Source organism: Taurulus bubalis (genome assembly GCF_910589615.1).
Source record: "Taurulus bubalis genome assembly, chromosome: 14".
Lineage (NCBI taxonomy): Eukaryota > Metazoa > Chordata > Actinopteri > Perciformes > Cottidae > Taurulus > Taurulus bubalis.
Window position 1 is genome coordinate 6,134,075 of NC_136602.1, and position 14,433 is coordinate 6,148,507.

Sequence of the window (14,433 nt, forward strand, 5' to 3'; positions counted from 1 at the left end):
GTCCAGAGCGGACACGGGCGCGTACACGGTGGAGATCAACAGCAAGGTGCACGGGGAGAGCTTCGACGTGCGGTGGTTCAGGAAGCTCGCCATGCTCGAGGTGGTGATACGGCCATTGACGTGCGGAGTTGTTACGGAGAGTTGCAATGCGAGCTGCGTGGAGGTCCTCGACAGAGCGGACATCAAAGAGCTGGGGCCCCTCACCTACAGCTGGAAGATTGGAAAGAAGGGGTGGAAGGTGTCAGAGAAGGACATAGAAATCAACACGTCTGACAATGTCCATGATGACACCATCACCTGCCGGATATCTAACCCAGTCAGTGAACAAGATAGTAGCCCCATTGACAATCCGCTCTACCGTAACAATATAGGTAACATAGTTATGGGGGTATTGCTTCCTCTACTGTTCTTAGGTGTGGTTGGGGTGGGTGTTGGTGTTTTAATGTGGAAACAGAAGATATGCCTCTTCAAAAATCAAAACTCCCCCCAAACTGGTTCAACCAACCCTCCTCAGGGAGAGGTTGATGTTGGGCTACTGAACAAGAAGGCAAAACAAGAAGGCACCGGGCGACAAGACACTGAACGAGAAGGCAATGGAAACTGAACATGTCTAGTAGAAATGGGATATGATGTCATCAAGAGCCATTTGCATCCAGCAACATGTCAATTTTAATTCACTTATTGTATAAAAGCGTCAGCTAAATGAAATGTAAAGCAATTGTTGTATTGTGTGCGCTTGTGCGTCCAGCTGCGTGCCGTCGTCCGACTGTTACTCGTCTTGGAGGATTTTTTTTTGCCAAAACAATAGACAAGAGCATGAAGACGTTATCATATTTTGACATTTCAAATACCTATCCAGGTTGTTGCTGATGTTGGCTTGGCTGTATGCAGCAAAATACATATAAAATATGTAGATGAGTGAACGAAACAACTCGGTAAATGACCTTCAGTATCCATTCAGCTTCAGCTACATTCAAGCATGGAATTCTTACTATTAAGACAATCCTGTGATCCAAACATACATTCAGTATATTGTTTTATGTATTTAAAACTTATAATAGTTGTTTGTAACGATGCACCTTTGGATCGCCACCACTTGGTTTTTATCCTGCTTTAACTAATGGAAGAAGAACCAGAAGATTGAATGTACATTGTGTATTACAAATGCTTTTATGATAAGTCAATAAAGTGAACAAAAAAATGTTGCCTTAATGTCGAAGCATTTTATGTACGCCATTAATCTGGATCCATGGTTTAACATATTTGTTATGCACTGTTTTCTGTAAAATATTTTAGGCTTTTTACAAATCTTTGTTTTCATTTAGTTTAGTGGCTTCTTGTGTGGTAAGAGGAGAGATGTTTTGTAATTTGAATGATAAAAGAGAGGAAAAAAGTGCCTTTTTTAAAAAATAAATAAATTATTGACACTGCCACGCTTTGTTTGCCTTTTTTAATTTTACACGAGTAACGACGCGAACGCAGGAACGAAGCCAAGCCGGAAGTGAGCGCGGATCACTCTCTCCTTACTCCTCTCTGGCGGGGACGTTAAACCAGAGAGCAGCCGCCTTGGCCGCGGTACCGGGGATGGATTTGGAAGAAGCTCTCAAAGTTGTCGGCGAGTTTGGACCCTACCAGAAGCGGGCGGTGGCTGTCCTCGTTCTGACCCAGGTGGATGGATTTTATATGTATTTATATGACAAACAATAACCGCGGTATCTGCGTGTGTCGCAGCAGTAGCGCGACGTGGCTTTCACCCACTAACACTAACGTTGCTCTGGATCAAACTAAATAGCATTTAGTGGCGGTTCGACATTAGAATGTTGGGAGTTGTCGCCACTTGTTTATAATTCAGCAATGTGCCGCAAGTGCACTCTCCGGGCTACAAAACGTCACACCAGACTTCCTTGAAAAAAATAGAGATTAGCGTTTCTTTGTTTGTGGTGAAATATTTCACATGCAGCAGCTCGTAGCAACTACCAGCTACATGACCGGGTTTCCTCTTTTAATTCGGCGTATCGTACAAAGGTTGTTTGAACTCTATGTTACTATAACGAACGTTTATTTGTGTTGTTTCCACGTGGCGTACTTGTTAAAATAGCTGCCCCACTGTGACCCTGGACGCCTGTGTTGACGCGCACTGCAAATGTAAAAATTGTTTACATTGGTGCTATTGAGAATACATGGCTAGTACGTACGTCACACACGTGCCGGATTTATAGCAAATAACCCACGTAATCCAAATTATTTAAAGTAAATCCCCCCCCGTGGCACGTATAGTCGCCCACACCAAATGTGATCGTAAATGTTGACATTTTACAATGGAGTTTGTCAAAGCTCGCGTCACTGTTAAAGTTGACCCGCCTCCTAGCTAATGCTAGCTAGTTAGCATTCCCACCAAACTCATCCTACATGCGACACTGAAGACACGATGCGAGTCTGCTATTGATTTACAATCAGCCAGTTAATGATGCAGTGAAGCCTTTTGCTTCCAACTCATATGCGACTGCTGCATAGTTTAATTAATGTTTTAAATGGCCTAGATAAGTGATGGATCATTTACTTTAATAATAGTAACACTACTACACAATTAAATACTTCTCTACAAGTAGAAAGTCCTGCATTCAAAACATTGCCTGAGTAAAAGTATGTAAGTAAATTATTATAAGCAAAATCTACTTTAAGCCCTCATTGTGCAGTACAATGTTCCTTATTTATTCAAATATGATATTCTTTGAATAATTTACAGCTGCTTTAATGTGAATGCTGCATTTTACCACATATTTAGGCTGTGCAACTAGTGTTATTTATACACTGTTGTGAAGCAGGTGTGTGTTGGATCCACACACCTGCTTCATATTCTATAAGATCATAAAATGTTTGTAGCGTTTCTTCCCTGTGGGAACCACAAAGCTCTTAAAAAGTCAAACTTTAAACATGCTCCTGTTTTGGGCTTTTTTTTGGGCTCCTGTTTTGAGACAATGCTTTTTTTTCAGCGGTTCCAGGAGGCTTTTTCAAAACAGTTTATCTTATCTAGCTCAAGATGTAAGATCATTTTCTCAGCACGTTAAGGTGCTCAACACTTCATCCTTCAGTTCAACATCAGACACTCAACATCAGTAAAAAGTAATATTTCTCTTTGTGATTTAGTGGAGTAGATGTATAACATCACATGTGTACTTAAGGACAACATGTGAGGGATATTACATTTCACTCCTGTTTTTCCAGTAGTGAAAATACAGATTTGAGGAATTACGCAACGTATTGTCAATCTTCATTTTGGGGTTGAAAAATGTTTCACCTTTAGGAGAAACCTAATGACTGAATACATTTCAATGAAAAATCTAACATCCTCCATTATTTACAGTACAACAGAACACCACTCCACCTGGCCATCCTTCACTATGTTTTTACAAACATGACCCATTCTATTTATATTCACATTTTTGTCTTTTTTAGCCTGAAACACATTTGAAACCCACGCATACGCACATACATATAAATCTGCCCTCATCTATACTTTGTGCCTTTTTTTTTTTTTTTTAGATGAAATAATAAACACTCACACACACACACACCGTACTTCTATACCCTGAATATATGATGTTTTGCTGGCTTGTATCTCACTGTTTTGTCGTCCTCTTGATGTTATGTCTATATATTGTCTTTTTATTTTTACAATAAAAAAAGAATAACAAAAAAAATTTTGAAAGAAGAAGAATTATTTTTTTTTTTTTCACCTAAATCATATTTTCAGCTGATGAGACGTGTCTACAGGTTTTTAGACCGCGCTCACAGCTGCGTCTTGTAGACCTGTCGTCTCCCAGGTTGGTACCGTAGTGATCTGTGTGTTTCAGGTGTACATGGCCTGTCAGTCCATGCTGATCGTTCTGGTTGGATCTACGCCAGAGTACCACATCGAGCAGCAGGGCTGGGTCCCATCCAGCCGGCAGGAGCTCCACCAACACGTCACATTTACAGAGGACATTGACTCCATAGTGACGGAGGTGAGGGAGCTAGAGTCCATATGCATCATCACTTTTACCCAGCCAGTGCCGCTGACTCATCATGTGTGCTTTTTTTTCTCCCCTCCTTGCTCTGTGTTCCCCAGTGGTTTCTCATCAAGCAGGAGGCCTATAAGGTCAGTCTAGCTGGATCGCTGTTTTTCACCGGGCTTCTGGTCGGGAACGTCGTCTTTGGGCCGCTCTCCGACCGGATCGGCAGGAGACCTGTTTACCTGACAGGTGAGGACGGTCTCAGACCACCAGACAGTCTCTGTGTGGTTCCCCTGGGAGTGTTTGTCCAGTTGTCAATTAACATTTGGCGTTCGTTCCAGAATGTAAATGTAGGGAGAAGAGGAGTCCCATTTTAAGTAATTTTGAATCAGAAGTTTCAGAAATAAGAATTCTGAAATATTTGTTGCATCGAAAAACTGGGAAATACACTTATTTTTTTAATTTTTTGTCACAATTGCTTACATAATATACAACCTTATTAGGTGTATTGGATATTGAATACAGTATTTTTGTCATAATAATATTTTTTCTTCCATCCACTCAGTCATGATGTGCTACAGATTCAGTGATACATACATACATACATACATATATTTTTTTTTAAAGAAAAAAAAAGATACTGGTTTTAGACCCAGATACCCTTATGTGAGGATATCGGGAGAAAGAAAGTTGCATCGGTGCATCCCTAATTATGGCATTATACATTTGCGATGGAGAACATGTTGGGACACCTTTTTGTTTTCACCAGATAATCGCTGCTGGGAAGGAAGTGTTAGTTTCCACTGGGATTATCAGAACCTGCTGATGGAAACACTGGAGACAAAAGCAAACAGTAAATCTTCAGTGCAACAAAGAGAGAGAGAGAGAGATATTAAAAGAGGGTTAAGAGCTCTGTGGTGCTGCAGAGTTGGTGATAATTCTCTGTGGTTGATATTTCCTACTAAGTTGTTTCTGTGGTGTTACCCCTATGTATGTCTTATGGCTGCATATGCTTTCTTTTTTACAACTTTAATGTATTTATAATAACACAAACTCATAGATGCCTTCTTGTGCCCCTGTGGGCAGTCTGAAGGCCCTTTTGAATGTTTCAGGTGCGTTCACGCTGCATGCAGACAATAAATAATGCATCCGCAAAGATCCAAGTCTGGCCTGACCCCTCCTCATTCTCCTCCTCCCCTCCTCTTCCTCCCAGGTCTGTTTTTTGAGGTGATCTTCGGTTATGTGACCGCCTTCGCGCCCAGCTATGAGGTCTTCGCCTTGTCTCGTCTCCTCGTGGGGCTGATGAACGGCGGCATCGGCCTCGTCTGCTTCGTGCTCACTCAGGAGTACGTGGGAAAGTCCTACTGGGCCATGACCGGTACGGAAACACCAAAACAATCCCATCATGCATCACTCTACATGATGTCTTGCTGCCAAAATAGTCGATCATTTATTTTGGATATTTTTCAGGTAAAATACTGAATGTTGTCTAGGTACCGTGAAAGTCGGGTTATACGCCGCTACTACCTTTGGTCATTGTCCCCATTTGCACCCCACTGTAGCCAGCTGGCGCTCGCGCTAACTTCCGCTAGCTCTCCGCTAGCTCTCCGCTAGCTCTCTGCTAACTTCCGCTAGCTCTCCGCTAGTTCTCTGCTAGCCCCGACAACCACCAAAGGTAGGGACCAGCCCCGACTCTACACCCGACTTGGGCAGAGGGGATTCGGACAGTAGCAGCAGCAGCAGCGGCCAGTAGCAGCAGCAGCGGGGAGCTAGCGAGACACTAAGCGGCTTGTAACCCGACTTTTAAGGTATTCTTGCTTGACTCTGAAATGGCGATTTGCTGCTTTTCTTCTTTGATATCATTTATAATTTTAAATTAAATACAGAGCTTGGTGATACAATATCAAATGGTACAATAGTTTATTTTGGCAAAACACAGTTGTGTGTGTGCTTGAACAGATCATGTGGCTGTTTCAGGGACCAAACCTGTGATGTTTCCATTACAACAACTCTAGACACTAAATTACCCTGTGGTTGATTTTTTTTATTTATTTAATTTAATTTCCTCCTTCAGGGACGTTAACAAGCATTAGTTTTGCAGTTGGCATAGCACTGTTTGGAGCTCTGGGCTACTTCATCCGGCCGTGGAGGAGCCTGGCCACAGTGGCTAACTCGTCTGGAGTCCTGTTCTTCCTGATGTCTGTGTGAGTACAAACCTCAAAGAGACGAGTCTCCTCCGGCATCCACCCAAAAAAATTACAAGCATTTCCTCTCAGAGGATCCTAAAACACACAAAGCGGTTTGGATAAGTATCGTGTAATGTTTGATCACCACCAGTTTCAAGGAAATATAGGAATTTAAAGAATGTAAATAAAGTAAACTAATGCAGAATACTTTAAATGTATTATTTTGCATCTTTTAGCCTATTTATTTCATACAAATTATATTATACTTTTATCACAAATAACCAGAGGTGTGGACTCGAGTCGCATGACTTGGACTTGAGTCCCAAATTTGATGACCGTAGACTTCAGAAACAAAAATACTTGATACCTTCCCCACCAGCCCAAAGATCAAGAACTGTTATTTAAAAACTAATGTCCGAGTCAGCTAACGTTAATGCTTTTACTTACCAGCAAATCACCACTTAATTCACTTGATCAGGAAGATCTCATTCTCACGTTACATTACTGGGCGCCAGTTGGAAAAACTGATGCCAAACAAAAATGGAATATGTAAACATGATAGAGGCTGTGCTTTTTTCAAACGCAATATTCAGATAAAACATGTTTGTGCCGATACAATAATCTCTCCTTGCCTCCTGTCCTACAGAACTCTACCCGAGTCTCCTCGCTGGCTGTATTCTCAGGGTCAGATGGAGCGAGCTGAAGAGGTAAAATATATTTATACAATCGCAATGTCTGGGTCAGTTAAAAAAAAAGCCACCTCCTCTAATACAAATGTTAAAAACGTCTTCTTTTTTATCTGCCGCCTTTTCCTTGACTTCTGTGGAAAACGTCATGAGCTCTAGAAATGATCGGAATTAGAAACTATAACAAGTTTGGGGAAGAAATCTGAGGGGATTTACAGCAGCTTACGTTAGCATGCACTGACGATCTATAACGCCTGAATTGTGCATCATCTGTGAAACATTGGTCGTGACTGTTCATCTCGTCTTTCTAGGTCCTGCGCTACATCGCGCTGAGGAACGGCAACCCGGTCAAAAACCTAACGTTGAAACGCGTCGGTGCTGCTAAAGACCGTAACCGCGGCAACAGGGCTGCGGGTGTCCTGCAGCTGGTGATCCATCCCGTCCTCCGTCTGAGGACGATGGTGCTCATGTATGTCTGGTGAGTGTGGCACCACAGAAGAAGAACAAGACGTGCACGCTGCCGCAGCCCAAAGCTGTGAAAGCTTGACTTGCTGCTGCCACAGACTGAAACGCTGCCACTTTCTGCTGTCCATGCAAGCCGAAAAAAATAGATATTTGATGCATTGCCATGGCGTTTTGGTACAGACATCCATGTTACCCACAGACCTTTTAGTGATTGCAGCATTTTCAGTGCTACAGCTGGGAATCTAGAAAATACTTTTACTTTATCATCATGCAAATGTTGCATATTCCATCCTCCAGCCTGTCTGAGGTTGCACACTGCTGAATTCTTTAGAGGAGAAGATCAAGTTAGTCTGGTTATACTTTAAAATGTCCCACACTTCAAACAGTGGAAGTTTTTCTGTTGCACAGTTGACGGTAAACAAGCTCCCCTGCAGCTTCTGCAAACACAAAACAAGAGAAATGTCAAGGAGCGGCTGATTATGCTGAAGATAGGATATTTAAATATTACAAAAAACAAAACCCCTAAAGATGCAGCTAGTCACCTTTTTTAAAGTGTGTGTGTGTGTGTGTGTGTGTGTGTGTTGCAGGTACGCGTGCAGTCTGGTGTACTACGGTCTGACTCTGGGGGCCGCTGAGACGTCCGGTAGCCGCTATGTCAACGTAGCCATGTACGGCCTGGTGGAGCTGCCCGCCTACCCGCTCTGCATATACTTCATCAACAAACACTGGTGAGACAAACGCACACACAACAATACACACCCTTTAGCTCACCGGCGCTGTGTAACTCCTTTTCACAGCTCAACGTCCGATCCTGCTGCTGGAGACGTTGATTTATGAAAAGTCTCTAGTCGGTGTTCTTTGCCCAACTGCACCGCAGGGTTAATGTTTTAACGGGAAGCTTTGCAATATCAGAAGCTGTGTATTAGCAAATGAAAAACTACTTCCTGATTCATTTAAGCATTAGACTTCATGTCCGTTCATTATTTACTTTACTTTTCTTCTACTAAAACTGCTGATCTGCACATGTAGATATTTTCCTCAGCTGTGTTCAGTTCGACTAATTTGAATGTTTGACTTAAGATGGCGTTAAAAGCTTGAGCTGCATAATGTTGAGAGGCGTCCTGGTTACCGATGAGTCATTGTGATGCGTCTCGTCTTTCAGGGCTGGGAGGAGGAAAAGCATGGCCAGTTTCCTGTGTCTGGCTGGATCCGCTTGCTTCTGCTCCATGTTCATGCCCGAAAACCCAGGTGAGACGGCGCAATACACTTCTGAACGCAACGGATCTTTAATGTGTGAGGAAACAAACCCAACAGGTCTTGACTGTTAAAAAAAAAAAAGAAATGCTCTTCTCTTGAGCGAGGGGAATTAATGCAACATTAGATTTAAAGGTGGTATAAACAAGATTGGAAGGACTTTGATTGCCTCTCAGCCGGTGGCCAGCAGCTGTAGGTTTTGGTTATTGCTCTGACCACCTGGAAGATGGCCTCTTGGATCCACTCATCCATTAGTACGAGCAACCATGATGGTCTTTAGCTCACTGGTAAGTTTTCCTAAAACGCTACGTGTAAGTGACTGATTAACTTGTGCTCGTAGGGAGCTTGCTGAGCGTTACGTCGTTTGCGCTTCTGGGAAAACTGATGGTCAGTGCAGCGTTCAACATCGCCTACGTCTACACCTCTGAACTCTACCCGACAGTTATCAGGTGAACTATCAATACAGACTGCATGTTGACATGTTCACCGACCTGGGGTGCTTTTTTTTTTTTTTATGATTTCTTTTTCTGTGTTTTAGAAATGCTGGTTTGGGAGTTTGTTCCATGTCGTGCAGAGTTGGAGGAATCCTTGCACCGTTTGTTCCTTCCATGGTAAGGACAGTTTTATTCATGTAGTTGTACTGCCTTATTCTAGTTAAATGCACAATAGGTCTTTTTTTTCAATCGCAACAATAACTAAATGCAGAGTTTGCTGACAACGTGCAGGTCTCCCCCAAAACAAACAGACCTGGTGATATAAACCAGTAAAATACATTGTTAGAAACAACCGAGATCTCAAATGTGGAAGTACATGATATCACTTTGACACAACTTGACTTTGTATCTCTCAGATCCTCTTAATTGATAGTATCGTAAAAATGCAATTAATAGACCAGGCTTTCATTTGCTACAATCACTGAACTCAATCAGCCAATATTTGGAATTAATACACAAAACTCTTACTCACTATCAAAGTATTTATTTAAACCAGTGTGGATATTATTTGTATATAAATGAGGCTAACGTATAACACATCAATTATGTATCATTCATCTGATCGAGTTCCAAGACAAACTTTTTTGATTCTTTCGAGCAATGGACCTTTATGATAAAGGAATATAAATAATCGAGCAATGGAGACATATTTAGACTTTGTTGCCACTTCAAAAGTAGGGATTCACAACTTTTTCTTTTGTGTCTCTTGTTTACCGTGCTGGTAAATCTGAATGAATTGTACTTTGGTGCTCATGGTTTCTTTAAATTGACTAAATTATTGAATTGTGTGTATTGAAGCAATTGAAATGATGTGTAACATTTCCACACTTGTAAAAATGTTTAGTAAGTAGAGTCAGAGTAAAAAGGGTCTCTGTCTGCTTGGGACAATTAAGTTTTACGGTATCTATTATATTTTTGATTAAATGAAGATGCACTGGAAAGTTAAACCAGATAACCTTTGTATATTATTGAATAAGATAATTTCCAGGTAGGGTATAATTGAAACTCATAAACAGTCATTTGTTATTTTATTACATTTTAGTGGATTTACCAAACAAATATTGACTCATAGGTTTTTGTACAGAACATTTATATCAACTCTCTCCTCAGGAGACACAGTAAGACTTTCATTTTCATGTGTGTGTGCGCGTGTGTGTGTTGCAGCGGGCTCTCCACACCTCGATGCCTTTCACCGTGTTCTGTCTGAGCGGTCTGTCTGCAGGCTGCCTGGGCCTCCTGCTGCCGGAAACCCTCAACGGACCTGCAGCAGAAACTCTGGAGGAGCTCAGCAGCAGCTCGACCCAGAGCCGAGTGCTGGAGAGCAAGGTGACGCAGCACAGAGAGAGAGAGAGAGAGAGAGAGAGAGAGGGGTCTATAACGCAACTCTATGTACAGACACATACACAGAGAGAGAGGCACACGTCTATAACAAAACTCTGTACAGTCAGGTAGACTGTCCTGCCAACAGGTATCCAGAGTTTAACCATATGATATATTTTACCTCCATAACTTAAACAAATGGCAGAACACAATATAAACAAAACTGGCAGCCCGCCCCCGACAACGCCTGGAGACACTAAGCCATCAGCCGAGCAATACAAACTACATTTGTCATCGCCAGTTCATCGTTTGACTGTTCTCGGCAGCAACGGATGTCAGAAAACTGACAATGTCCGGGACATTCTTATGCAAACAAACACGCGTGTTAACGCAACGGGCAGTGTGTCGACATCAGCAAAATCTATCGATAGCATAAGTGAGCGTTGTGACGCTAATCACCACTTCCGCTCAGCATCAGTTATTGATTTGCGCCCCGCATCACTTTCCCTCATTCATCATGTCCTACTTTTCTTTCTTTGTTGCTTCAGGCTTCTCTGTATGAAGATGACAAATGGCAATCAAACCACAAATGAAGCCGGCGGACGCGGGTCTTCGTGACTCGACTCGCACACAGATTGTCTTCACCTCCTTTCCGTATGAAACTGCTGCCTTAAGAAAACGGTGAACTGTCCCTTTTTTATAATTAACTTGAAGGACTAGTCGCCATGTTTATGTCTGTGACCGATGACATTTAAAATGGGGTCAGGGAAGTGGATGCTGACCAACGCTTTTCCTTCAGGAAGAGGGCGTTAATCAGCTGACTAGCAGTTCAGTTCCTCTTGTATGAACGTTCACAATGGTCGACCCCTTGCCTTTAGTTAATTTCCTGAATATCGTCATGGTCTTTGTGCCTTATTTGGAGAGAGAGAGAGAGAGAGAGAGAGAGAGAGACATACGTGACTTACATTCCATTCCAGATACACCAGGAAGACGATGGAAAATCAAACTTGCTGCTAGCAAAAGTGTGATGAAGTTATCTGACATGTAACACACTATGCATGCTTACTTCAAACATGGTAAGTCAAAAATACAATAGATTTTTTTTAATTTTTAGGACCACACTGAGGAGAAAATTAGCCTGATGCTGAACCACAACATCTTTCTCTTGTGTCTCTGGCAGTGAGCCGCGACCTCTCGCATCCTTAAGTGTAAGCCGGGGTTGTAGTCAAGACCACCTAAACCGAGTCGGAGTATATTTGTATCGAGACCAAAACAAGACCAAAGTGTGAGTGTTTGAGACGAAGTGAAGATCAGAACCAGACACATGCAGACCATCGGCTCTCCTTCGTTGATCTGAAAGAGCCACATTCCCATATATGGCGACCAACCCAATGCATTATGTTTTTTTTAAATTAGTTATTCCTTTTATTTTGAACCTTTTTTTAAATGTTGTGTACGTTAGTGTTGTTTGACGATGTACTGTAATGTTCCTAATTTGTCATATAAATTGGGGCTTGCATACATTTCACCGGCACTTTGTGCTTAAACTCGCTAAATGAGTACAATGAGTATTATTTCTACACTAGTTGGCGACTTGGCTCTGCTGTCAGGAAAAAAAACAGCAGTAAAATAGTGCCTGTAACGGAAATCCTGTGACGGACCGACCGGAAACTGAAGAATCAACAGGAGATTCTCAATGTTTTAGGCTGAAGGTTTATCACAGATGAACGTGAATAAGCAACCGGCAAAGAATGTCAGAAACAACCAGCAATCAGCTATTTAATAAATGAGTCAAAGCTTTAATCATCACCATTTTGAGTCATAATTATGCAGCACTTGCTATTATCCATAAAAAGACTCCCACACATCTATGTACAAGGAGAAGCTTTACCAACAGTGTGTTCAACACATGGTTAAGGTATTGTTGGTTCAAATAAAGTTATTCATTATGGTACCAATGTCAGATAAAACTACAACTCTGGAATAGAAACATACGTCATTCTTTTGTATGTGCATCAAAACATGTCATCACTGCCCTCTGTGCCTTTCTTATGTAGCCTTGAACTCTGAAATGTTTAAATAGAAGAAACTAAACATGTAAGATATTATAGAGATGTAAATAGAGGTATAAGATATTAGTTGTCCGAGATGTTTTATATGCCATAATTTTGTACTGTGTTTGTATACAATCATGCGCTTACAACGTGTGCTATGGAGATATAGCACACATACAATGTCTCTGGGTCCCTAAAATGTTCAATGATCTATTTATGTTCAAGACAGTAAACCGGTGAAACTCCTTGGCATGATGGGTCTTATTTCGTTCACTCTACAATTTAACTTTGTGTCCTAACATTTCATTTCCTCGTGTTATTATGCTCATTCTGCCATAGTTTAACTGGATCAGGTTCAAACTTGGATCAGATCATAGAAACAGCCTGGTTTTGATCTTAAAGGTGCATCGTGTAAGATTTGGCCATACATTTAGTTTAAAACATTGAGGAAAAAAATGAATTTACGTTATCAAAAGAATGTTAACCCAGAAAGTGCAGTTCCTGAAATGGCCACTCGAGGCAGTGAAACGCTATCCCCCTCCTCCTTTTGGAGCAGGTTGGATAGGAGTACACATTGAACTTTTGAAGTCAACAGGATAGTGTGGTGAAATTATTTCTAACTCCTATTCACAAGCTTCGGATGAGATGTTTAGAATAATGAGATCCAACAACAACTTTTAAGCTTCTGAGTATTTATTCCTGCACAGGAAGGAACAAGTCTGCAGGAGGACAAACGTCCAGCAGAGAAGCACAAATGCACATTGTTTTTTTGGCTCAGTTTTATACTCTTCCTTCCAAAGGGTCAGGTAGCACACGAACATGCACGGACAGAGAGCGTGAAAGGGAGGGAAGGCTGAAAAGTGCATCAGAGGTTTTATGGTTTGCTTTATTGTATTATGGCAATTGTAGAGGAGGTTACAAGTGTCTGGGTCTCAGCGGCAGATTCACAAGCTGAAGGCCACAGGAGACAGATAGGGGGGGGAAAGAAAAGAATGTTCTTCCAGTCAAAAGGAAGTGCCGATAAATCATGCGATTTCTCGAAAAGTCTAATGAGTATAATGCGATGGAAAACAGGGGCCACAAAAAGGTCATTGCAAGCAAAAGCACAACATAGTTATATGAATCATATGATATGATATTCAAACCTGCAACAATTATAAGTGCAGTATTTTTTCCATTACAATAGTGTGGTGGGAAAATGATCTCTGGAGTCACTGGAGCAGAGGAAGAATTGTAATTTGAGCTTTCTAATGAACAGACAAAAAAGTCTTCCGGAACACAAGTTGTAAAGAGTGATTCTTTATTGCTTGCAAGCGGAGAGCAGTTTACACAGACACGTGTCAGAGACAGTGGAAAAGACTCTTTGATATTTAAAGGTTCCTTCCCTGTCCGTCAGATGAAGTTAAGACCACCAATGAAAATGAGCCACACATTTAAAAAAACAAAAAAACATACGAGTCACACAATCAAGTCTTATGTTCTTGTTCCAACTATTAATTAAATGTATCAGCAGGTGCAAACTTATCTATTCACCCTCGTTCTGCATCCGGCCTTGAGGAGAAAGCAGCCGTATTTCAAAATAATTGACTGGGAACCCAGTTTGTGCTGGGAGTATTTGGGCCTTCCAATCTTGAGATTATGACAGGATATATTTTACCATTACATTAGTTTTCTGAAGTGGGGTGAATGAGGTTCTCCTTGTAATGGAAATTTTAACTCCTCAATTTCCTTCAGCGGAAAGCAAATGCGGTGTGAAACACTTAAATGTCTTTAAGTATTCATTGAACAGAAACTGGTAAATAATTCAATTGAATGGGCAGAGCTCTTTCCCCACAAATGGTTCAGAGGTCTGACCCGGAAAAATAGTTCACATGAGTTTTAGACATCAACAATTATTTTTGAAATGGTTGCCCTCTCCCCTCCCCCCACGCTGCCATCCGCGTGTAGACAGGAGACAGTCCACGTCACCCAGCTGGCGCCTG

General features: G+C 41.6%; 1 protein-coding gene across 1 annotated transcript; it reads left to right on the forward strand.

Moving 5' to 3' along the window:
* Positions 1-1,584: 1,584 nt before the first annotated feature.
* slc22a15 (solute carrier family 22 member 15) lies at positions 1,585-12,694 on the forward strand (the record flags this gene model as incomplete). Its single annotated transcript, XM_079229774.1, has 14 exons — positions 1,585-1,668; positions 3,855-4,004; positions 4,109-4,241; positions 5,206-5,370; positions 6,067-6,196; positions 6,825-6,885; positions 7,176-7,342; positions 7,917-8,057; positions 8,492-8,577; positions 8,924-9,032; positions 9,122-9,194; positions 10,242-10,403; positions 10,946-11,078; positions 11,375-12,694. The coding sequence occupies 13 exons, from the start codon at positions 1,585-1,587 to the stop codon at positions 10,988-10,990; spliced, it is 1,506 nt and encodes a 501-aa protein (XP_079085900.1). The 3' UTR covers positions 10,991-11,078; positions 11,375-12,694.
* Positions 12,695-14,433: the final 1,739 nt, after the last annotated feature.